The following is a 27,614-nucleotide window of genomic DNA, read 5'->3' on the forward strand; positions in this document are numbered from 1 at the left end:
AAACAATAATAACAACTTAAAGGCAAAAAACAAGTGCAACGATGCGTTGACTAAAAATTCTTGTCTTGTATACATACTATATGCTCATACATATTTACTTAGCTATATATTGCGGCTTATATAATCAAAAATTAAAACAAAGTCAAAGCAATTAAGTTGAAAACTGTGAACAATACACGTTTAAAAGTGACTCAAATGTATAAGTATATATGTATGTACTATATGTGTGCATATGCACTTGCTTATATAATAATACTGTGGCGTAGGCACTGAAAGTATTCGAGGGGACTAGAGATAAAAGTTAAAAGGGAATTGAATTTTTAAATAATTAGTAGCACATTAGTTAAAAAAGTCACCGTGAAGAAACTATACATTCTTTATACTCGAAAAATAGCAAAAAAAATATGCTAGGAATAGCATTCATAAATAATTGGATACGGGACGAGCAAAATAAATACCGCACGAACTCACAATCCACCAAACGAGCTGTTGACATCGGGAGTCCAACCCATAGCCACGTGATTAACTGCAACTGCACTGAATCTAGAGCGAGGAAGGAAGTAAAGCTAGATTGTCTACCTAGGGGTAATCGCTATTTGAAACGCTTTCTTTGGTTGCAAAAGGAATTAAATCTTTATATTCCATCATAGTGGTAGACCAGTGTAACGTTATACCTTTAATTTAAAAAAAGAGTGTTTTTAGACATGTGGAATAAAGCAATTCTTTTTTTAGGATGGGTAAATGGCAGGCTTATATCGTATACATTTATTACCAAAATAAAGGCCGGTTCACACGACGAATTAGGCGCTGTGTTCAATATTCGCTCAACAGAGTCAGTAATTCGAGCAACCACGCATTAATTTCGCATCATGCTTACCTACTTGAGGGGTTAATTCGCATCCTCAGAGACGCACTGAAGACGCTATTGCTTCTGTGGAGCAGACAATTGAAGAAGACCCGAACGAATCTATCCAATTTGAGTTGAAGCCATCCACTTTGTGGAAGATTTTATGGAAGGTTCACGGTTCAAGGACCCGAAACGAGATGGCCACCTATTCCGATTTTCACAAGAAAATTTTAGAAATGTATAGAATGAAGATAATTTGCTGTTACATCCGCAGAAAGTCACTGTTTAGTGTGATCTATGGGCAGAGAGAATCTTTGATCCATATTTCTTCAAAAAAGGAGACGGCCATAACGTTACAGTTAATGAGGAAACGCTATAGAACAATTAATGACTTTTTTCGTGCCATAATTGGAGGATGTTGATGTGGATGACCTTTGGTTCCAACAAGACCATACAGTCATACATCAATTTCTTGAAGAAAAGTTTTAATGAGCGCATTATCTGTTGTCGTGGGCTTGTGGCGTGGCCTCAAGATAGTGCGATTTAACAACGCTGGACTGTGCTTTGTGCGGTTATGTGAAGTCGCTTGTGAACGCGATTGACCACGAGACGACTGACGACTTAAAAGAGAATATACGGCTTTATTGCTAACATACACACTTGTATAAGTGGTCGAAAATTGGGCCTCTCGGCTAAAATTTTATCATTTCAAAACAAACAATCTTTATAAGGTAAGTTCTTGGTCAAAACATTAAATTACAAGCGTATCTTCTGTCGCCACATGTCTAAAAAAACACATTTTACAAAAAATTTTGAAAAAACACAAAGTCAACCCATAGAAAGATAGATTTGATTAGATATGTTAACACTAATTTGCTTGAAAAGCAGAGAAGGAAAATCATGTGATTTCTTCTTTTTGTATAGCAGGTAACTGAAATGAGAATATTTCTTGTTTATGTGGCCTCTGGTATAAAGTTAAGTAGTAATTGTCTAAATTTCCGATTTGAATACCAGCCGAGATGCTTAATTCATGCTTTACAGAAAAAAATCGGCAAAAAAAAATCAAATAGCAAATTCCACGTATTCACAACATGTGGACATCGTTCCGTAGAGCTCTCAGGATTTTTAAGAATTGTGACCAATAAATACCTACTTTATTTTTTGCTGAAACGTTTTAGCTATTGTTATTATGTAAATTCTTATTTTATAAGACTTCTTCATAATGTCATTAACTGCATCCCTCTTTAGAGAGTTTTTCGTTCCACCTCTTCACGGCCTATACAGGTGTGTGTATGTACGAGAATACATGTATTTAGGTGGATTTGCAGCACGCTTATGATCATTAAACGCTGTTTATTGTTGTTCTACCTCCAAACATTAACACTAATAACAAGTGCTGCCAATTATGCTCGGACTTATGTACATAATTGCGTTGCGTTTTGCAGTTTACGTGATCTTGTTTCGGTGCGGCCAGTGAACGGGCACGAAAAACTTCAATGAATTCAGTGTTAAAATGCTATTAAGCGAGTTAAAGCGCGGTCACTGCCTAATAATGCACAAACATACACACCTGCTAAAGTGTTTGTTTGTATTTCGCTAGTCGTTAAACATTATATTGGCAGCTTTCGTAAGCACATACATATAAACACACATATTTAAAATTTTATTTTTTTTTTACTTTTGTAATACTGCATTTTTTGATTTTTTCAATTGCGTGTGTTTCTCGCTCACAGCCAGCAAGCGTTATGTTCGACGACGAGAAACGTCAAAGTGGTTTGTGAATTCCAACAAGTCGGTCACTACTGCTGTAAAGTGCAACAACACAAAAGTGGCTGCTATTGCCAGAAACATAATTATATTCCAGTTTAACTGTTAAATTCTAATTGTCAAGAGTAGAAGATTTTTATTATTAATAGAATTTGTGAGCAGAGGTTATGCTAACTTGTGGAAAGTGTGTTAAAAAGTACTTAGAGACCACAAAGACTTTATAAAACTTTTAAATAAAAACAAATTAGAAAAAAAATTTTGTAACAGTACTTGCGGTTGCCTAATTCTACGAAAAATATCTTCCGCTCATCTTAATAAATTATTATTTACTTGATGCTTCTGAAAATTTAACACATCGTGAGTGCTTTGTAAACGAACGCTATTGTAATACTTTGTGTCGCCTTGTAAACACTTTTTTTAATATAAATATAATCCACGTAACAAATTGGACTCTCAAACAAATTGACTTCAACAACGGTTACAGTATTTATTCTGGAAACTTCCACGTTTCAGCGGTCACTCTTCATGTGCTCTTAAATAGTGTTGTTGTATTATCGATCGAACGCATTTTATATATTTTAAATTGTTAACCAGACTTGTCCTTGCGCTGGCGGAAGCATTGCGTGCCACAATTGAATCCGATATTGTATGTGAGTGTGTTATTGTTTTTAGACGCTAATCATGGGCAATTCCAGCTCACTGTGTGCGGATAAGAATGCGGTAAGAAGCTACAATGACAATGGGTGAGTATATCAATAATTGAACTGAAATGAAACAAAATGAAACTTACTCATTATTAAATAAAATTTTCATGAACAGTCATCAGTTTAAGAACCAGGTGTTCATGTGGTCCAATATATTTTTCTCATATGTAATGTGTTGTGATCTGATTGCAAACCGTAGCGGAGTGCCTAGCTCTGAGTACTAGAAGCAATGAATTCTCGGATTACATAGACATCTATATTTTCTCAAACTAATACCTAAACTAAGCGTGCTTTCTATAAATATCTAACTTAAGTGAGAAGTGCAATTTTTGAAAGACGGAAAATCATCCGTTTCTCGAATTTTATGTTTCAACTTAAGTGGGAGTAGGATCCCATGTTTAACCATATTCGAGATTGGCGTATTTCATGTACATCCCCAAAAATACTGACTTAAGTCTTGTCGGCCAACTATTGAATTTTCGAGATTTGTACGACTTTCGCCGGGTAACAATATTTCATTAGATTGCACAGTATGTTGTAAAATCAAGTTTCATCCATTGTCACAAAGCGGCACAGAAACTCTGTTGTCTTTACACATTGTCAGATTGACCTTCGAAAGTTGACTTTTTTTATCGCAAAGTATTTACAAAGTGTATTTTGCTAAAAATTTATGGATAATATGAACAAGGCATTTCGTTGAGATATTCAACAAAATTTTAAGAATTTACGCGATGTTTTCTACCGTCACCGTGCCATGTTATTGTAAACAAAAACAACAGAGTTATTTCAATAACTTGAAAAGTGTTGGAAAAAAATATCATGGAACTTAGACGACATTCGTCGTGTTCTTACGTGAGTACCTGGTGCTTAAAAGCACATAGATTAAAACAATGCGTTGTCCAGCGCCCCAAGCAATACATGCTTTTTGCAAATATTATTTGGTTCCAATTGGTCAGGTGTAAGGGATACCTTTTCCACCTTGGTCGGATTCGAGGTCGACCTAAAACCTCTGTCGTGCTGTGATTATTCACCCAGCCTGAAATGAATTTTCAATTCTCCAAATCCAATTCCTATAAAATCAGTTCAAGCTGAGTATTATAGCACTATTTCTGACAAGACTATGCTGAAATTTCGAAGCAAGCCAAATAACAGACATAATGCATATTGGATTTTAGTCGCCTCTTACAACATATATATTACCATCTTAAAAATCTAACCCTAGCCAACCCCGAAATAACCTATGATATGTACATATATGTGACCTGGTCTACGAAAAGGGAGCTAACGTGCGAAAACTAGTTTTCTGGGAAAAGCTGTTAAAAATAATCGTCAGTTTCTCGTTATCTCATTAATTGTTCTCCTTTTTTTTGACACCTAAGCCCCCTTTCCGTAGACCAGGTCACATATATGTATATATTAACTACACAGTTTTCGCTGATAATTTTGAATGTTTGACATCTCCGGGAAAATCTGTCTCAATCGATACAACAGAGCAGGAACAACGTGGACTCAAAAGGGGTGAGACCTACTACGACAGCAAGCTCACTATTTGCTTGCTCCAAAGTTTTCAATTATCTGTCAAAATGACCTTGCCATAAACCATAGTCTAAATAAAATTTTAGAAGTGAGAAAGCATTCCAAAAAATGTATGGAACTAACCTGCTTTACAAATTAGCCTGCTTATTAGCTGGTTTTGAAGTAAATTTTCCTATTAAAATTAAGTAATATAGTATATGGATAATGCGGATCGTGATCAAATGCCGGCTGCTTTTTAAAATCTTCCAAAATTCACAGTCACGTATTTCTATTGATATTTTTGAAAAAAATTCCTGTTCTTTATGCAAAATGCGAAAAATAATAGTAATGTCGAGTTAATTTGCATAACCGCTACACAATTATATCCATTATTAAATATATTTACATCTCCACTAACTCACAACCTCGAGCATGAACGTGACCTTCGTTCACTGCTAAAGCTTTCAAATCCAACTGAAGCTGCAAAAAATAGCATAATATTAATTTCAAACACACAAATATCAAATTCGTATGCCATTCATAAAGTTCACCATGCGCCCCGCATTCATTCTTCGTTAACTCTGTTTACTATACGTAGATATACTATATTGTATATTATATGTACTTACGCCTAGTGACCTTGAGCAACTCTGATGTTTGTTAAAAATACTATAAAAATTACAGTATCATTTTATTGAAAGTATAAAATCTGTACTCAAATACAAGGAACGTTGAATCAGCTCATTTCATTTTGGAAACCTTCATTTTATAGAAGATCTCATTAATGATTACTATCACCATTTCAGCAAAATCTAACAGTGTTTTTATAATATCGCTTGGCGGACATGTGGGTCGATTTTACAGTAATGTAAAATGAACCATATCGGTTCGGGATTAAATTCTTGTTTTTTGACGGGAAACCGCGCAATGAAATCAATAACCGCCGGACAATGTATCCTGTGACGCCATCGTTTCATGATGGTCGACGAAGCATGGATCTACTGGTACACACCAGACTACAAGAAACAGTGGACCGGCGTACCTATTGTTGAAAAAGTGAACACATCAACTTATATGACATTATTAGAAAAAACGTTATATGAGAAATTGACATAATGTATTCCCATTTTGTTTATTGCATATTGAATTGAAAGTAGAAATGTTTCAATATACTTTTGTTAATGTATCTCAGTAGTTTGTGACATATGTACAGTAATTCTCGAGGTTATTAAGCATTTTTTTACATATATGATAATGTCACACACTTTCACTGAGTTATATCAAGACATATACAACTATGAGTAAAAATAATAAAACTTTGTTCATAACTTAAATTAATTTTTTTATTCTTCAAAATCTCTATCGCGCCCAATACGCTTGTGCCAACATTTTTTCCATTCCTCGAAACAGTCAATTTCCGGAATAGGCTTCAATGCCCGTAGCGAATCACCTTTATTGTCTACAATTGAATCAAAACGATTTTCTTTTGAGTTTACTGAATAGCCAGAAGTCACACGGAGTTAAATCAGACGAATATGGTGGTTGCGGCACGATATTGGTTGAAAATTTCGAAATACACCACACATCGATACTCGAAGAAATCTTTATTTTTGACATGTTTTTCGGCTTCGGCCCCGATATTCGGCCGATTGATCGTCTGTTTCCGAGTCGTAAGCATAGATCTAAGATCATCGCCAGTAATAATATGTTTCATGACATTATGGAAGTCGGAGAGCATTGTTTCACAAGCGTTAACGCGACTTTATTTTTTGAAAAAAAAGGGAATTTGAACTTTTTACTTTTTTTAGGCCCAAATGATCTTTTAAGATGATAAGATCACTCACTGTTCATCGTCATTTCTCAAGCACCAATTCCTTTATTTTATTCACGCGTAGTTTAGCAGTTGTTGTTGATGGCCATCCTGGACGTTGCTCGTCGTCAACACGTTCTCAACCCTCTTTGAATAATATGTATACGTACCAATCGAAAACATTTGCTCGCGACAAACAATTATCACCGAAGGCCTTTTCCAAATTTCTGAACGTATCGACACCAGAAACACAAAATTTAATGGAACTTATTTATGGAATAATTTTTTCTTCTTCTTCTTTCCTGGCGTAGACACGACACACGATTATGCGATTATAGCCGAGTTAACAACAATGGCGCCAATTGGATATTCCAAGCGAAGCCAGGTCCTTCTCCACCTGGTCCTTCCAACGCAGTGGAAGACTTCCTATTCCTCTTTACTTTACTTCTCAATTGCCTACTTAGTTCAAAGTAGCACCTGTTGGTAAGAGTTATTCTGCGTTGGATTACGAGGCTGACATTGTTGTTGCTGTTAATGCTGGTTCCAAGATAGACGAAATTATCTACAACTTCAAAGTTATGGCTGTCAACAGTGACGTGGGAGCCAAGTCGCGAGTGCGACGACATTTGCTTTGCTTCCCTCTCCAGTCTGGAGAAATCGGAACTAACGGCGCGTGTGTTGAGGCCAATGATATCAATATCATCGGCGAACGCCAGCAGCTGTACACTTTTATAAAAGATTGTACCTGCTCGATTAAGTTCTGCACCTTGAACTATATTCTCGAGCAGCAGGTTGAAGAAGTCGCACAATAGGGAGTCACCTTGTCTGAAACCTCGTTTGGTATCGAACGGCTCGGAGAGGTCCGTCAGTTAACACAGCCGTATTAGATTTGCGGAGATACCAAATTCAAATATCTCGGCTTAAAGGCAGATCATTTTACTGCTGACAATAGCAGCTTTGAAATCGACGAAGAGATGATGTGTGTCGATTCTCCTTTCACGGGTCTTTTCTAAGATTTGGCGCATGGTGAATATCTGGTCGGTTGTTGATTTTCCAGGTCTAAAGCCACACTGATAAGGTCTTTAATCTTTCACGTAATACCCTCGATAGAACCTTATCGCAGTTTAGGAGACTTATTCCACGGTAGGTGGCGTAGATTGTGTGGCCCTTTTGTGGATTGGGCAGACCACATTAAATTCCAATCGCTGATCATGCTTTCGTCCGACGCTTTGTTGTTCTACAGACGGGTAATTTCTTTTCGAACTTCTTCATGGTCGAGCAATGGAACGTCTGCTCCATCGTCATCGATTGGGGAATCAGGTTCGCCTTCTCCTGGCGTGATGTTTCCACTGTCATTCAGTTAGCTGGAGAAGTGTTCCCTCCATAATTTTAGTATGCTCCGGGCACCTGTCACTAGATCTCCTCGGGGGGTTCTACAAGAGTGTGCTCCGGTCTTGAAACCTTCTGTTAGTCGCCGCATCTTTTCGTAGAATTTTCGAACAATAACTCTGTCAGCCAGCTTGTCAAGCTCTTCATACTCACGCACGTCTCACTTCCCTCTTCATCTCTCGGTATCTTTCCCATCCCGCACGTGTTGTGATCGATCGTAACGTTACGAGGTAAGCAGTCTGTTTTCTCTCCGTTGCGACATGGCACTCCTCGTCATACCAGCTGTTCTTTTGCATTATACCGAGTTGTTGACGACTGCTCTCAGAGAGCAGGAGTGCAAGTCGAGTAGAAATTCGTTCGACTGTCTGTTGTGATTTCAGCTTCTTGACGTTGAATCATTCTTTTGTTTGTTGACGTGCGTTTTTTGCTTTAGGACTTCGGAGCGTACGCACTTCTAAAGCACTGGAGACGTGTCTTCCGTCTATCATAACATGATCGATCTGGGTTGATGATTTTTCGATCCGGAGACAGCCAGGTAGCTTGATGAATTTTCTTATGCTAGAATCTGGTACTACAGATAACTATATTTCCGATCCCGGCGAAGTCGATACCTTCTTTGCGCACCCAGTCGTTAAAGTCGCCAACCACAACCTTGATATCGTAACAGGGGCAGCTCTCATAGGTGCGCTCTGAGCGCTCGAATCCCACACCAAATTTGGCCGCTGTAGTAAATGACACGCATTTCTTAGACGGCGGTGCTGTCAGCCTTCGCTCCGACGAGGTCATCAACCAGCTGAGCAGCGTCATCTTCCTAATTAAAGGACCGGATAAAAAGGGAGCTCCCTTCCGAGGCTGTCTTCTTCTTTTCCTTGGTAGGGTTTTTTAAGTGGCGGGTCCCAAACACAGAACACAACCCCATGGAGGGGATGCTTCACCTTCTCACTTTAGCTCGCTTTCAAACGGATGTTCTTAGGCTACCCAGAAGATACTTGGCCAAAGACCGGAAGTCTTGAGCTACTTGAGCCATATATAAAAAAATCGTTTCTGGCCACTCCCAAGTGAATGGCAATCAGAGGACTTTCGTCGCTTCCTGAACTTCTACACATGACTCCATCCGTCCGTCCTTCAGATTTCGCTATATTTTGGACAGTCTCAGTCAGTAGATTCTCATTTGTCCGCCGCCGACATCGAACTATAGGATAAAACTTAGTATATGAACTTATGAACTGATCGATCAAAATGAAGTATTTGTAAGGAAAATCTTTTTATCTGACAAGATACGAATACCTTCACGATTAGCATGGATTATTGTGCATTGCCACGCTATAATATCCGAATATATTGATCACATCGGACCACTATAGCACATAGCTATCCTTGAAACCGACCAATAGGAACAAGTTATTTTGTGGAAAACTTTTTTTTTAACAGATATCTTCACGAAATTTATTGTATCTCATTCACATATATGATGGGTCATAGAAATATTTAGGTTATTACCATATTTTGATTCAGAAAAAAACCATGGGAAATATTCAACCCAAAGGCGTTATATTTAATATATGGATATACCAGGAGAAGGTCTACCATGGGATCGGAAGTCATTATACTAAGGATATGGGGTTTAATATCAGGTGTAGCCCACTTTCAATACATTTACAATAGATCTATATATGTACATATGTATATACAGTCGAACTTCCATAACTCGAACTTCTTTAACTCGAATTTTCTCTAACTCGAACTAAATGGGTTGGAGTAGCATTAAGAGAGTAATTAACATATGCCTTCCGTAACTCTATAACTCGAAGTTCTCGATAACTCGAACGAAAATATAATTATGACTTCTATAACTCGAAGTAATGTGCTTTTCTCTCATTCTACAACTCGCAGTATCCTGGCCTATAACTCCAAGGCCTGGATGACTGGCCAAATTTTTGAAGAATGGGTTCTAAATTTGGATAAGCGCTTTCAAAGTACTGGCCGAAAAATTTTATTGTTTATTGAAAATTGCCCAGCACATTCTAAAGACGTACAAAGCAAACTGAAAGCCATTGAACTGGCATTTTTTCCACCGAATATGACCTCTAAATTACAGCCGCTGGATCAGGGAGTAATTCAAAACTTGAAAGTTTTTTATCGTACCAGAATAGTAAAAGAAGCACTAAAGCGTATAGAGGCAGACGAAAAACAAGATATTACACTTACGGATTGCATCAATTATGTAACAATAAGCTTGGGATATTGACGTCAAAAATCAAACCATAGGGAATTGCTTCAAAAAAGCTGGATTTGGTCAATACTCTGAATGGGAAGAGGAAGATGAACCTCTGAGTTTTTAAGTACTACTGATGAATATCGAAATATAATTGAAGCTGATTACGAAGCATGGTTAAAAGCAAACAAAATAACTTGCAGTGCTACTCTTCAGGATTATATTGCAGTAGATAATGACCTTTGCACAACTGGCTTTCCTACAGATGCTGATATTGTTGAGAATTACTGCCCTGAATTAGATGATCCAATATTAAGCGGAACGGAGAGTGACGGCGAGGGATCGGTAGAAGAAACTATTCACCAGCATGCTTTCCGAACATTGAGTTTATATTTGCAAACAAATGACACTACAACTGATAAGCACTATACGGCTTTAAACAAATTAGAGTCATTTTTTACTGAAAATACAAAAAAAAAGAAAATTTTCAGTCACTAATTTCTGAATACTTCACTTCACTGTAACTTATTACAGTTTTCTGTAATGTGTGTTTTAAACAACAAATACATATTCATCATTTAATATACTCTAAAGTAGCAATTGAGTTTCTTTAAAAAAAAAATTTCTATATCGAAGATATAATCGAAGTTTTTTTGGGATAATAGTATATATGGAAGTTTGACTGTATGTATATGTATGTATCTCAGTTGGTTTTAGATGTTACAAGTAAACTTTTATAAACTCTAGCAACATGTTGCAAGAGTATAAAAAAATTTTGAGCGTTTGACAAGGGCTTAAACTTGTGACTACGTAGCATCTTTACTTACCACAAATTTTACTTTGTTTCTAAGAAATTGGATGCGTCACTTAGATATTGTTTAAGTTTTAAATATAATCAATTCATGTTTTTAATATTTCAGTAAGAATTCCAAAAGCTACTCGTCTAAGCGCTTATACGAACCTCTTAAATTGAAAATAAATCAGCAATGGAAAGCATTCGTAGGAAAAGTTTTTTTTTTTGCCAAAAATTTTACGCGCTAGCAAACTTTCGCAGACGCTAAATAGTTCTTGTAAAAGCCCACACATGCGCACTACTCCAGTTTTTGGCCGAAATATGTGCTCGCGTTTTTCTCTTAGCAAAACAATTTGCCTATACTCAAGAGCGTGTGTTGATTTCCGAGTGTTTGAGCTTTACAGGTACTTTTACTCCTACTGTGTATAAATATATCTGTATTTTTGTGTAACTGTATGTGCAGAGAATATGAAAACCCTTTCAAGTGCATGTTTAAATATTTCCACTATTTTGTTTTGTTCGTCGTTCTGTTGACCGATGCATGAGAGCTAATCAGCACAGAAAGCGAAATGCGAAAATAGAAAACCAATAAAAGCAACGACACACAGAGGCATATATACATATGTGAGGCTTGTAAACAAATCCCCTAGTTATGTTGATAAAGTACTATAGGAGAGTGCAAAGAATTATACAATGATTTTTTTCTTACACATACATAGTTGGCGCCGATTCAGTGGCGCACAGCCGGCGTGAGCAGTCAGTCATCGTTCTAATTTCAAACGTGAAAGTGAGCTGAGAAACGCTTTGACAATATTGCCAAACTAATAATTATAGTGAAATAAAAAGAATCTTCAAATATAAGTATTTGTATATAATAATATACTATAAAAGTGAATTAAAAATGCAATTGAAAGTGTTTAGTCCAATGCTGATAAAGTCGCGGCTTTTCAGTGTTGGTCTGTCATATAAAGCACGGTAAGTAAAAAAGTCAAAAAGGAATCCGAAAAAATTGCCATTATCACGCGAACTTACCACTTCATACTGCAATGAAAAGTGAACTGATCATTATATGTACATACATACATACATATGTACATACATACATACATACATACATATGTACTTAATAAATAATAAAATACAAAAAAGTTTGATATTTCGAGACTCATTTCAATCAAGTACTACATACATATGTATATCTTACTGTAAAAGTTAATTTATTTTGCTAAATAAGTTAATTAATTAATGGTCACATATTGCCAGATTAATTTACATTGCAATTATCTCCTTTTGGCCTAACTATACCGGGTGTAATACTGAACACATACATACATATGTATGTATGTTTCTATAGTCCCTATAGTTGTAAATATGTATATACCATAACTTCTATAACAAAAATTTTGCTATTTAATCTCTTATCAGAAATCACCTGTTTTTGTTTGATTAAATTTAATTGCTTTTAAATTACTAAAAATCTATAAACAAGAACACTACATACATATGTACATATTTCATATCAGTTAATTACTTTTGCTATTTTGTTACGAATGTGTGCAAATATTTATGTTCTGTGCTCGGTTCAACAAATAATGATTATTCGTTTCATAAACTATGGACGATTTCTCCGCTTATCACTTATCACGCCTGGAACAAATGCACTTTGTACTGTCAAGCTTAATTTGATTTTAATGGAACACAGTGATTTACAAAATTCACCGTTATTTCAATGATTTGGAGAATATATAATTTAATTTTAATTTTCTAAAATGTGATTTCAATATTTATTTGGAATGAATTTGTCAATTTATTTACTACTAATGCATTTTACTTCAAGTCCATTACTTGAACATTTTCAATTTAAGTTAACAAAACTGTATATAAGCGTTACAAGCGTTAGGAGTAACAGGTTAATGATCTTTAATTCCTTAAAAATACAAAATGAGGCTAATTGTTAAACTAATTTGTTGAACAAATTTTTCCATATGTATGTTGAATCATTGCCCAATCCAAGTAAATATTCAATTTTCCAGTCTTTTGGACTGTGAACAAAAATACTGTATATCTTCTGAGAGAACTGAACAGAAACCAATAAAATATTAGAACATACATATATTCGATCAAATAATAAAAGTCCTCAACTTCTGTATACAAGGGACTTGCCCACATGTTTCTTGGATTCCTTTCCACATTTTTTTAACTTTGAAGACATCCGGAATATTCATCTTTATCAATAACCTCAAACTTTCATTAAGATGGGCGGTAAGCTATTGAAGGCCCCAACATAACCTCAACTCAATTGACTCAAAATCAGTCTTAGCGCAGGCTTTACTTCGCCTATAAGCGGCATATTTTTATATTCTATTTCAACTTCAATTCTATATATAGGACATCCAAGAAATATTTTCCGATTTTATCTTTAACCAATTTATTTAGTGGAGAGTTCGCAGACAAGAATCTGAGTTGTAATTCTTTTGAGGCTGTTTGTTTTTCAGTTTGCTTTAGTAAATTTCATTCTGTTTCTGTTTCTGATTGTGCATATTGTCATAATATGAAGTAACTGGTCTTTAAACTACTAAGAGCTATGTAGAAGTGCCTTCTACGAAAGTAAATCTGGCAGGCCAATGAGCCACGCATAGACCAGTTTGCTTTTTGTTATCATATGGAGTTCAGTGGCTAAGTCCAAGAGGAGTAATCATCATCCTTTCGGATGCCTCCTCCAGTGTATCATACCGTGGGGACACCAGGTGCTCACAGCGTAGTCTTGCCAATGCGGGACAAGTGTACAAGAGATGCTCCTTTGTTTCGCTGGTGCCCTGTTCTAGACATTTCGTGCCTTGTATATAGTCTTCTCGATCTGTCAGCCCTATCCATCATGTTCTTACAGTGTTTTCTATCGAGTGCCAATAGATACATGACTTTTGCAGTTTTGCACCCACGTAGCTCGTTCCATCGGGTTTTGATTTTCTCTACCATGCTTCTGTCTAGATCGTCCTATAGACAATGCATGGTTTTTCTAATGTTGATCACGTTTTCGGATGTTAACCTCACACCATTCTTGACAATCTCGTCCACTATTTCATTACCCTCGATGCCTTTGCGGCTTGGCATCCAGTAGAAGTGAAGGTGTTTGCTTCCCAAGACACTTCTGGCCGTTATCCGATACGAGGTTACTGCCTAGAATGCTGTTTGGCTGTCTGCGTAGGTTTTGTAGATTAGATGCCAGCTGCTCTTTGGCTATCCTTTTATACAACATGTTTTTACTTTTTTTTATACTCTTCACAGGTGCATTTCTACTATAAGTATAACTAAACCTTGAAACGTAACAGACTAACGACTTGTTAGTTTATTCTAGCAAAGAAGATTGATGTAAACAATTAATAAATAGTTTGTTCGAATATTGTTGGATTATTTTGGACAACCTTCAAACTATATCAAATATCGTACAGATATTTTGCAAGGACTTGATTTTGACTGGTCAGTTTTTATGGAAGTTAGATGCTATAGTGGTCTGATTGCGGAGATTGTCAAATTTAAAATATATACATATTTGCCCGAGAAGTCCGAAAGTTTGTCAGCACATTTTTATACTCTTGCAACATGCCGCTACAGAATATTATAACTTTGTTCACCTTACGGTTCTACGTCTCACTTTCTACTAAACGAGATAGATATAAGGTTATATGAATATATAGACTTAATTATGTGACCACAAGTGTATAAACGATTAGAGTGACGAGAAAATTTTAAATCCGGGTGACTGTTTGTCTGTACGTCTCTCCGCCGTCCGTGCAAACTGTAACTTGAGTAAAAATTTAAATATAATATCTTGATGAAAGTTGGTATGCGGGTTTCTTAATACATAGAAAATTACGTGTTCGTAGATGGGCGTAATCGGACCACTGCCCCGACCACAAACCGCCATTAACCGAAAATCTATAAAGTGTAATAACTAAGCAGAAAATTAAGTTATAAAACTGTAACTGTAACTCTGTTGGCACAGAGAATAGCTGTAGCAAGGGGCACGCGCCCTCTAATATCTTTAATTTACATATCTCCTAAACCACTAAAGCTACAACAATCAAATTTGCTGAGTACAAATCTTATAAGAACTTGTACCGACGGTGTGAAATCGGAGGATAACCCCGCTCACTCCCCATATAACGGTACTGTTAAAAACTACTAAAAGCGCGATAAATCTATAACTTAATACGCCAGAGACATTAAATTTTACCTCCGAGATAGTATGAGAGAGTTTTATGGGAGCTAGTGTGAAACAAGGAGGATGGGCGTGGCACCGCCCACGTTTTGTTCAAATCCCATATCTCGGGACCCGACCTATCGATTTCGTCCAAATTTAGTACGTAGCATTCTTCTTATATTCCTATGTCACAGTGTGAAATCGGACTAAATAAAAATTCCCTTAAAGTATGCCACCTTATGACCAAAAATTGTACAAATCCAACCAAAATTGTTCAAGGCCCTAGGTACCGAATATGTGAATCCTAGTATCTATAGTTGACTTTTGACCGGAAATATCATGCAATGTGTAAAATATACAATTGAAATCCAGACAGAATCCTTTCGTGAGAATAGTAATTCTGTGTATCAAAAATGGCTTGAATCAGGTCAATACTTCCTCGAGCACCCATGACTTTATGCTGGATATATCGGCCAATAAGGTATTTCCCTGGCTTTGATTCTGGCAAGTTGCAAGAGTATAAAATGTTCGGATGCACCCGAACTTAGCCCTTTCTTACTTGTTCATGAATAAATTCGTAGTCTGGACACTTGAAAACATCAAAATTTGGTAAGATACAAAAAAAAATATTTTTTGTTTTATTGTGTAATTATAAATCTGTACATGCTGTTAATTACATATATTTAATATTTTATTTAAAAAGCCAAAATAATTTTTATCTACCAAAAACCAAACAAATTCACATAATTATAGTAAGTACATACATATGTATGTATGTATATGTTATACGTTTCTTAGCTACGGCTGTCTTTTTATCAAAAATATATACCAAAGCGTTTAAAAGTGTGAATTACACAACGAGTGGCGCGAATTTATCATAAACCGCTTTAATTTAATAAATACAAAAATACATAACTATGTAGCCGCTGTTATTCATTTTCGCACAATACATACACATAACATAACACGCGTCTAACAATTTAGCAATTTTATCTGTTGTTGTGGTTTTCTCTTTCTGTTCTCACACACACATATGTTTTGTTCGCAGCGCACCGCTTTATCCGACCGCCAGCAATTCATACAACCCTTCCAATGGCCAGGTAACGCCGTATGAGCATTATCGGCAGCAACAACAACAGCAGCCAACACAAAACACAATGTATAAAACAACAATTCCAGTGAATGAACATTGCCAAAGCCAACAACAACAACTAGCGACCACGGCCAACAGCTGTCACTGTAGCAGCGGCAACGGCAACGATAGTGGAGCTTTCGTGCAATCAGCTGTTGGTGGAGCACAGCTGACCAACAACAACACTAGCAACACTAGAAACAATGACGCAACGAATGCGAAACAACGCGCAATCGGAGTCCCCATGTCTACGCAACATTGTTGCCACGCCACCGACAATAGAAACACTCTTGTCTCCACGCAAGCACAGTATGCTCACCACAGTAGTAGTCAAGCGAGCAATAATCATACGACTACATTAACAACAACGACAACAACTGTCGAATACGAGTTGTCAAATGGCATAGCAAAATTGAGTAAAATCAGTACGAGTCGAGTCGCCGCCGAACAGTCGTCGTTGCCGTCTCATTTATTGCAGACGCAGCAAATAATATCGTTTAAGAAGGAACAAGAAGTCAATAGTTTGACGGAAATCACCACAAACACAAGCAATCAAGTCAAATTGGAAAAAGAAAAGGAGCAGCAACAATTATTGCCACCGTTATTATCCTCAAAGGCATTACAGGAACTAAGTGAAAACGTCGAAGCTTTAAATAGCTACAATAATAGTAATAATTTACTGACCAGTGTACCGAAACAACAGTTGAGAAACTATAGCACAATGGCCGAACCAGTCCAACAATCGAAATGTTTTTCGCATAAAACAAATTTGGCCCAGGGCGATGATGCGGAGGTGCCCGGCAAAGTGAGTGGCTTGGAACGCTTGCATCAAAAGAAATACAACAAGGTAAGTGACGAGTGAAGAAATGGAAGTCTCAAAATAGTTTTTTTTTGATTAATTTGCGATTTGTGTATAGAATAAATTGAAAAATTTTTCGTGCCATAAAAGTGAAAGAATTATTTTATCAAGGATATTGAGCATATTCGTAGCAGGAAATGCCGCTGTGCATATGTATGTGTGCAAAGTGATTCGCGAATGGAAAATTACCCAACTGGCAATTGGTTGAAATTGGTTGTGGCCTGCGCTTGCAGGCTGCGGTACAGGCAATAGGGGTTGCAAATAAAACTTTTTCGCTTCAGCAGAACGCTCAAAATTTTTAACTCAAACAAATTGTGTAAAATCTCCGCTGGTCATTATTTTGGTCGATTTCATTAAAAATCGATCAAATGTTGTATATTTTGTGAATCATTTTGCATGGTGTCCTTTTGCCCTTGTTCGGGCTAAGTAACTTTTGTGACACACCGGTTAGCTTTTCCGTGAGCGTAAAATACTGTTCACTTCTAGTAATGTACTTATGTATCGAAATGCGCCCTTATGTTAGGCGCACTTGTGTATAATTACTATCTGTTACTACACTACGCCCCAGTAATGGTGAACCGCATTACTCAGCGCAAAAGTCATGCCACTTTTTCGATTGCTCTGTGCGCAGTAGCGTCAATTTATACGTGAGCATAGATAAAAGGTGATTTTTAGGAGCGAATTTTTGTAATAAATTAAAGTAAAGTTTGATGGTAAATTATTTACAAGAATTACTGAAGACATTTTAATAACCAGGAATCAGAAATACTTCTAAAATCTTTTTGAACATGAACGGAAGTTGTGAAAGCTGTTCACTTTTGGGTTATTTTAATTTTTATTAAAGTTATTTATATACTGATCAGTATGAGATGTTCAAGCAAGCAAATAACTGCGGCAATATTGCAACCCTGATGTTTTTTTGCAGATACTCAGCTGATACTTAAACAAATATTTTGCAAATATTTTGCGCGGCGTGCAGGTGCATTGAAGAAGTGAAGTTTAAGAAGTCTTAAAAATGAATTTTTAATAAATTTAACAGTAGATAACTTGGTGGGTAGTGGGTAGAGTGAGTGTAGTTTGCTCCTTAAATACAAAAATGCAAGGAAACAAAGTTGTTTGCGTAAAAAAGTGGCTTATGACTGAAACTTTAAAGAAGGGGGCAATAGTAAAACTTCTTTAAAACAATTCGATTTTATCCTCCAGATATATATTTATCACATTTTCGGATGTCTCGTGAAACACAATTAATGATAATAGTTAGTTATAAACAAAAATAAAGAGCGATTTCGCTTGCCTCATTTTTCCATCATAAATTTTGTTGATGCCGATTTTGTCGACCGTTTCTCGAACGTTTGACATTTGCAAAAGTTGCTACATTTTTGCGTCGAATATGATGCTTTGCAATATTGCCGCAGTGATTGAGACTCGAACATCCCCTATCTGTAATTATTTGTATTGCCTATTGGGCCTAAACAAATTTTAATTATTTTTATTTTATTTTTAGCATAAATATCGTCCGAAATGACGAAGAAAAAACTTGTAGTTATTGAGCTCTTAATATTAATATTAGCAGATGGCGCATTTTGATTTTAGATTTTCCATATAAACAATGCTTTGAACAAGTTATTGATAGACTTATTTGTTAAAAAAAAATTTCAAGATTTACAAAAACGAATTTATTTTTTATATCGCTCCAACGTTAAATCGTAGAGAATAATTTTTGCAACTTTTTCTATGTATGCACAAAATAATGCCTCAAAATCATTACATAACTTATTTTATGAATTTTATTACTTTTTAAAGTTTTGTTTTCATTTAGCGCGATTGAAAAAGATCGTAAGAAGACATTTTTTAATAACGTATTTGAAAGTATTAGAAAGATTAGAAATTTTTACTGTATATTTGTACAATATCTTTACACAAACCAAAATCGGATTAGCTACAAAATCTGGGAGTCAAGAACGACTGGATCAAATTTGTAGATATCTGAGTTTTTGAATTCGTCTTCGCTCCGAATAGTAGCACAATTATTAAAATATCTAGAAGATTGACTTAAAAACAAAAAAGATCTGAAAAGGGGAAAAAATACCTTAAATTGTCAAAGTGATTAGAGAAATTCGCCAAGCCAGCTAATATGCAATTAAAAAAATTTAAAACTATCCGGTAATGTTATATTTAATAATGTTAATTCTATAAGCTAAAATTATTAACAACACTATTTTAAGGAATTTTTTCACTCACATAAAAATTTATCAACTTAAAATTAATATAAAATTTTCAATATTCTTTAAGCCGCTTCTCTTCAAAAATAGCACCCTCTTAATCTATCAGCTGTTCACAATTAATACTCTCAAAAACACATACCTTTACATAAACATACATATACATGAAATTGCTCTCTGTTTTGATATTATGCACGCTCTCCTTTGAAAAAAACTTGCTTGAATTGCAAATAATGCGGTTGAAAAGCAAAAATTGCAAGAAGAAGAATGGATCGAAAAAAAACTTTCTACAGCTAGATACTGTACGTCATCTGTAGAAAATATAATAATGCTTTGAGTATGCGAAAAGATATGAATCGCAAACACGCATACATATGTACATACACGCGCAAATATATATAAGTACATATGTATGTACATTTGTAGTTTGTGCCATAATTTCATTGTCACTCAAACGCAGCGTGATTAAGCCCATACAAAAGCTCAATCAAATTTTTTTATAATCAAAAACGGCAAATAAATATCTACTAATGCTGCATGTGCAGACATTAAATAATCTAATGTTAAATCTAAGCGCCACAGACACGACATCTTTAACATATGATTGGCATATAAAAATACATATGTATATATGTACATATATACAAATGTATGTATGTGTGTGTGTAATTGCGGTAGTAGCTATTTAAAACATATGTATACTCGCATACGGACATAATTTCTTTAGTAATTAATTGCATTGGTTTTATGCAAAAATTTGTTTGGTTTCCTATGCGAGTGCTGACGTCACTTATTCATAGAAAATCCAGCTTTTAAAGGATGAGGAGTGATTTAATTATTTAGTATATAAAATAATCAATAATAAATTAGAATTTAACGCTTTGTCATTGTTATTTTGACACATACATATGTATGTACATATGTATGCATGTATGTATGTACATATAAACATCTGTGCGTACATACATACTTACATATGTATATATATACATAAAATCATATGACAAATGACTAAGTTGACGCAAAATGACGAATATTTCTTTCTAAAACTTCTAATGTCAGCTGATAACCTTTAAAACAACAAATATCTGTATTCGGGAAAGGCAGACTATTAAATACATATGTATGTATGACATGCATATGCTAATTTCGACAAATATATGTTTGGCGTCACGACTCAGCAGGTCATACATAAGTACATATAGCCACATATACATGTATACAAACACTTTTTAAATTTTGACCGAAAAACGAAGTTGAATCGATTTCGTAGTAACTGTGCTACATAACCGAGTTGTATGCATGTATGTTTGTGTATGCACAGCTCCTAAATAGCTTGCATACTTATGTGAGCATACATTCGGTTATGTCACCTTGTTAGGGGTCAAAGTTTCACGCACGAGTTTGTTTGCGCCACTTGTTGGCAATTTAAACATTCACACACCAATGCGTATTCATAAAAAAAAACAACGTTAAATAAATATGCATGTACTATATAATATCTCCATCATCTCATTAGATATATTGTGTGCTCTTTAAAAATTTCACGAAATTAGGCAAAATCATATACATACATACGTACATACATACATATGTGTTATTTTCATTCACATGATATCCATTATATTTTTATGCATTTATTTGTGTTATTTGGGATTAGAGGCACTTTATTACTGGAGTAGAAATTTCAATAATTTTATTAGACAAATGCATATAAAAACCAATTAATTTTAATAAGACTAATTTGGATTGATTTTGTACTGCATACATTTATAATTTGGAAAATGAAATTCTTTCTTCTCTTAAAAATTCATAATGATAGCGACTGATGTCAATTTAAGTCTTGTGGGACCGTCACTATAAGTGCTTATGCGCATTGTATTCGGGAGTAGTTCCCCTGCAGTCAAAGCTACTAGCCGGAAACCAGTTTATAAATACTAGTATGACCGACTAGCACAGCTAGTCAGCCAACTGTCTCTTTTCCATACAAGCAATTGGTATTTTTCGCATGTGACGGCTTGGGAAATTCCAACTAGCAATATAGATATGTACAAAAGGGTGATCCATTTCGATGTTTTCTACTTTTATAAAGAAAAAACACAGAAACTTCAAATTTAATGGGGGATGCTTATTATCATTCGAAAGAATATCCTTTGGCATTTATTTTTCGATGATTATCTCTTTCAAATGTTGGCTGCGACTACGCTACAATTGGTCCATCCGTTGAGTCTAATTTTCGGTGACACGTGGGATGTTTCGCCCGAATCGAAGCGGGTTTGCCCGCATAGACTTTCGACTATACATATTCCCACAGAAAAATGTCAAAAACGTGAAATTATCTGCTTACCGAAGCGTTCTCTCAATAAATCCATTGATTGATGCGATCCAAATGGTACCGAGATCACGAACTTCAATTTCAGGCACCACATTATCGGTTATCATGGCGCGATAAAGGTCGCCATTGACGGTTACGTTCTCACCGGCATCATTTATGAAGAAATATGGACTGATGATTCCACCGGCCCACGAACCATACTAAACTGTTTTTTTTGCAATATGAAATGGCAGCTCTTGAATCTCTTCAGGTCGCTTTTCGTTCCAGAAATGAACAAAATTTGGTCCGAAAACGTGGGATCTTCTTGGAACTTAAGATCGAATATTATCCAATAATGAATGCTGGGTCGCAAGATTGGTGATGTTGATGCGAATAGTCCGCTTAGTAGGGCGATTAAGTTGACCAGCGATTTGAAAAAGTACCTTTATTTGCTATAATACCCTTTACAGGTGCATATCTGATGCCATACAAGGATATAAAAAGATATTTAGCTTGATATTGATCGGTTAGTTTGTATAGCCTCTATATACTAAAGTGGTCTGATCTGAACAGTATATTCGACGATTGTAGCACTGTCTTTAGTAATAACCCATGTGAACTTTCATCAAGATATCCTTTTAAATGCAAACGTTTTCCATTCAAGAACTTGATTTGAATCTGTCAGTTTGTACTACAGCTATATGCCATAGTGGTCCGATCTGAAGCTTGTAGCATAGCATTGAACAATAATCTATGCCAAATTTCGAGAAGATATCTTGTCAAATAATAAAGTTTCTCATATAAGAACTTTTCTGACAGTGAACTGGTCGTTCAGAGTGTATGAAGCGCCACACAAAGCCACAAGTATTCCTAGGAATAATTAATATGTAATCTTTATATAAGTATCTATATTCAAACACACAATAATATCTTCATTTAGCAATCGTGCGTCACTAAAATAATTGATTAATTATTTTATGCATTACGCAAAGTATCTAAAAGTAGCGTTAAATTAAACAGAGAAAAGCAATTTTTCACTTATCAAAGCACTGTATTTGCTTTCGTTTATTTTGCTTCCACTTCTCAGCATTTATCTCTGTATAAATGTACATGCATATGCTTGAATATTTATGAGTTTATCTACATACATAAGTACATTAGTGTACACTTAGCATTGAAAATGAAAGTAGCAAAATTATCTCAGCAACTGTAGATGTTATAGTATTATGGCAATATTATTTTATCTCACTTGTTTACAACTTTTAGTTTATTCTAGAGAAAGATGGAATATTTTTATCGCGTACAGTGTTATGCACTGTACATTGATTGCAATTTTATTTTTGAATTCTATATAACAGTTCTGTGGTTGAGAATCGGCTATCCCACATACTGTTCAGACAGAGCAACTTGTTTCGGCACTTTCTATGAAACTCCATTTTACATTATATTCTCTTCTTAGCGTATCTGGCAATGAAAAAAGCCATCGAAAGAATGGAAAAGAGGAACTGAGAGATGTACAAAAATAAAATAATTTTTTCCTAGCAAAATGAACTCAGCATCCCAAAACCAGAACCCGGTCACAGTCTAATCAAACCAATTTAAATATCAAGGTACCTCTATATATTATATATGTATGTATATATGTATATAAGATTAGATCTATACCTACAAGTACTGACAAAAAGTTTCCCTAAGTAGCTCCGTATCCTGTATACAACTGTCTCATCAGTTTTTCATAAAAGTTCAATTGAACAATTGTCCAACAGATTCACTTCCTCCGCTTTTTGTTCCCCTCTATAATTTCTCTAAAAATCCTTAGCCATTACAATCATGTTAATGTTTATCTAATTTTGCTTTCACTTGTTATAAGCCACGACTACCCGTGACCATTGCAAACACAAAATTTCAGTAATAACACCAACAAAAATGTCAGCCTCGAAATCCAATGCAGAATAACTCTTGGCAGCAGGTGCTACTTCGAACTGAGTAGGCAATTGAGAAGTAAAGTTCTCTCTCCACGAAAAAAGACCGAATTCTATAAGTCAGTCATCATCCCCGTCCTGCTACGTTATACGACGACGTTGGCATAGTTCAGCGAATTAAAAGACAGCGGCTACGCTGGCTAGGTCATGTCGTCCATATAAATGAAAACACTGCAGATCTGAAAGCAGTACCTGCCAGGAAAAGCAGAGGAAGAGGAAGACCTCCACTTCATTGTAAAGATCAAGTGGAGATGCACCTGGCTGCACTTGGAATATCAAATTGGCGCCAAAATGCAAAAAGACCTAAAGAGTCATAACTACCAAATAAAGATATTAAATTGAAATTTGGCACAAGCGAAGGAGGGGAAAAGTGGGGGTGGCTCGCCCTTACTAGACACAACTGGCGCGCTGTTGTTAACTCGGTAACCGCGTCAGCGGTGTCTCCGCCATTAAAGAAGAAGATTTAAATTCATTTCAGTACTCGTTTACCGGCACTTTTATTTTATTCTTGATTTATCTAAGAAACAATTAACAAGTCTGGATTGACTTTGTATACTTGATGCGTCACCCAACGACTTATAAAGCAACTCTTCGAACCGGATTTCCAATTAACTGCAATTTCGAATCGTCAGTCACTTAGGCCCCATTTAAACATACATAAGTACAAAAAAGCATTAGAAACATGGAGGCATGAAATATAAAATATCATTATTAGTAAGCAAAACTCAAATTATAATTTTAATGTTTAATGCATGTAAGTACTTAGCGACGTAGGTTAGAAATATGCATAATGTGTTACTAAATCTGCAAATAGGCGCACTAATTAACGCTTAGTCATTAATTAAAAGGCATATCATTGTTATTCGGAAGATCAGACGTTACGCTGTCTGCGCCAGTTCAACAACCATTGTCACCGGCGCGGTGATCTCGGTCTGACCCCAAATTTGTTTAGGCACACACACATAATATTTGTATGTCTTTAATACATATTAAATGTGCTTACTAATAACTCTATCGTTGTATTTATTTATTTACTTTCGGTTATCATCCCGTGTGGTTTATTGTAAAAATCAAACAACAAAATAGTGAGAGTGTACCGATTTATTTGCGGGTCTTATCTGCTGCAAACATTGCCCCTATTTACGCGCCAACGAAAATGTTATTTATTGCAGCGTCATAATAAAGTAAACTTTGCCTTGCGAAACAATTAAATAAAACACGCCGAATAAAAAAATTATCGCTAATATTAACACAAATGTATATACTATGTATATAGTTGTGTATATTCTAGTTTTAGAAATGCAAAAATGTCATATATGTACGCACATACATACATACAACTGCACGTTGACGTTCAGCGAAACCAGAAAATTGCAAATAAAAGGAAGCAATAATGTGATGATATGTCACCTATTGAGTATTGCGAATTGAATCAGATACATTCATGTATGTATATATACTATAGTATATTTATTATAGCCTGAAAAGGGTATATTAAGTTGGCCATCAAGTTTGTGACACCCAGAAGGAAATTTTAGAGACTTAAAATATACATATGTATTGTCAAAAAAAACTTGCGATATTTTCGCTAGTTGGCGCTGAAAGCGCGTAGTTCTAGTTTTATTCGTCGCAACGGGTCATGCTATACCTTTTTGGATAGCTCATTTCACGCGCTAACACGTGTTTGATTGATTGTCGTTTCTTTTAAGTCGTTCGTGAGTTATAGCGTCGCAAACAAGGAGCAAAATAAAGAGAAAATACGGCATATTTTACAGTACTACTACGATAAAGGCAAAAATGCATCTCAAGCCGCCAATAAAATTTGTGCAGTTTATGGACCCGATACAGTTTCCATTTCCACCGCACAACGATGGTTTCAACGTTTTCGTTCTGGTGTAGAGGTAGTCAAAGATGCGCCACGCTCCGGCCTGTCGTCGAAAATTGCGATAAAATCGCTGAATTGGTCGAAAGAGACCGGCATAGTAGCAGCCGTAGCATCGGTCAAGAGCTGGGCATGAGTCATCAAAAATTCATTTCAATTTCAATAAAAAAAAATTCAATAAAAATACCGCAAGACTTTTTTAACAACCCATTATGTACGCATGCTTATTTATGCTCTGAATTATTATGAAACCTTTTTATTTGTGGAGGGTATTATGCCCTCGGTGCAACCGAAGTTAACTTTTTTTCTTGTTTTTTTTTCCTTTCCAATTATTGCGCGAACAAACCGAATTGAATATTGCATTTCAATGTCGTTATTATTATCATAAACGTATATGAATATGTATTGCATAATAATCGTGAGTATTATTTAGAAAGAACAATGGGATAGATAAAAGCCTGAATTTCGTATGCAAATAACAATCTCCAACGAATGACACACTGCACACTTGTGATTTTTCTCACATTAATAGATACATTTACACTTTTATATAGATAATAAAAACCAAAAACCGTTAAACAAGACTAATTTGAGTTGATATAATATACTACTAAGAGCAAAAAATAGTAAGACTTTCACTCATAATTTTAAAATTCTTAATTTATTCCTCAAAATTTATGTCGTCCCCCCCAAAGTAATCCCCTTTGACCCCAATACACTTATGCCAACGTTTCTTAAAATTCTCGAAACAGTTGTTAAAGTCAATTTCTGGAATTCTTTCAATGCGCGTAGCGATTCACGTTTAATGTCTTAAATTAACTCAAAACGGTTCCCTCTGAGCGGTCGTTTGAATTTGCTGAATAGCGAGGAGTTACACAGAGCAAAATAAGGCGATTACGGTGGTTGCACCACGACATTGGTTGAAAATTTGGCTCAAAACTCATGAATGAAACTGTCAATATAAACTGGATTTTTTACCTGCTTTGACTTGGTATTTTCGGCTTAGGCTCCCCTTTTGCCACGATATTCGGCTGATTGATCGTCTCTTTCCGTGTCGTAAGCATCCAAGACTCATAGCCAGTAGTAATACGCTTCATGACCTCCTGGTAGTAGGAAAGCATTGTTTCACAGACTTTATCGCGACGCTATTTTTCAAAAAAATTTCGTGAATTGGGAACCAATCGTGCTTTCACTTTTCTTAGGCCCAAATGATCTTTCAAAATGATTCTCACTGATCCTTCCGATATTCCAATGATGCCGGCAAGACCTCTGACTGTTAATTGTCCATTCTTAAGCACCAATTCCTTTATTTTATTGACGTGTTGATCATCATTCTAACAAAAAATACTTTGATGAATGGGTTTTCGCGCAAAATTTAAATTAAAAGGTCGTACTATACAAAATACAAATATTACCAACAATAGTTTTATTAACGATATTTAGAAAACTATTTTTTCAAAATTTAATTATATGTTTAAGACGGTAAATTCAACTCTTTAACGAGTTCATAGCATTACGTGCAGCTGGAGTTCCAGTTCATGATCACCTGATCCAAAAAATATTTACAAACATAGAGGTCTGACAAATGAGCAGCTTCTTGGTATTTTGTCTCAAGCATGAGCAAAATTTCAGAGCAAAATCTCGAAAATAGAGCGCCTTGTTCGCTCATATACAGACAGACGGACACGACTAAATTAAATCTACTAATCACGTTGATCTTTTATACAAATACTTATTTTATTTCTTGAAAAACTGAACATGTCTTGTTCTGAGTATAATGAAAAATGGTGCGAAAAACAAACTTTATAAAACAGAGTATGTGATAGAGGTCATAGTGTTCCCAATCTGTTTGAACAACTGATATAGTTTGTTCGATTCGCCTTCTCCAACGCTAGGGAAATAAAATGCAGCTTGTGTAACATAGAAAAAAATAGAAGTCTGGTGGTGTTCCCAAACTACTAACGTGCCAGAACAAAACGACA

At 35.5% G+C, this 27,614-nt stretch overlaps 1 protein-coding gene across 2 annotated transcripts in view; it reads left to right on the forward strand.

Annotated features, from left to right (window-relative positions):
* The first annotated feature begins 2,612 nt into the window (after positions 1-2,612).
* The window catches only part of LOC126751266 (NADP-dependent malic enzyme), a 35,060-nt gene continuing 10,058 nt past the window's right edge, over positions 2,613-27,614 (forward strand). The window contains exons 1-2 of one of the 2 annotated variants that reach the window (XM_050461386.1): positions 2,613-3,357; positions 16,290-17,220. In XM_050461386.1, the coding sequence (XP_050317343.1) occupies positions 3,296-3,357; positions 16,290-17,220 (993 nt within the window). In that variant the 5' untranslated portion in view covers positions 2,613-3,295. Of the gene's footprint in view, positions 3,358-11,824; positions 12,016-16,289; positions 17,221-27,614 lie in introns of those variants that run through there. The other variant, XM_050461385.1, reaches the window with a different exon arrangement.

This window comes from Bactrocera neohumeralis, chromosome 2 (genome assembly GCF_024586455.1).
Source record: "Bactrocera neohumeralis isolate Rockhampton chromosome 2, APGP_CSIRO_Bneo_wtdbg2-racon-allhic-juicebox.fasta_v2, whole genome shotgun sequence".
NCBI classification, from domain to species: Eukaryota; Metazoa; Arthropoda; class Insecta; order Diptera; family Tephritidae; genus Bactrocera; species Bactrocera neohumeralis.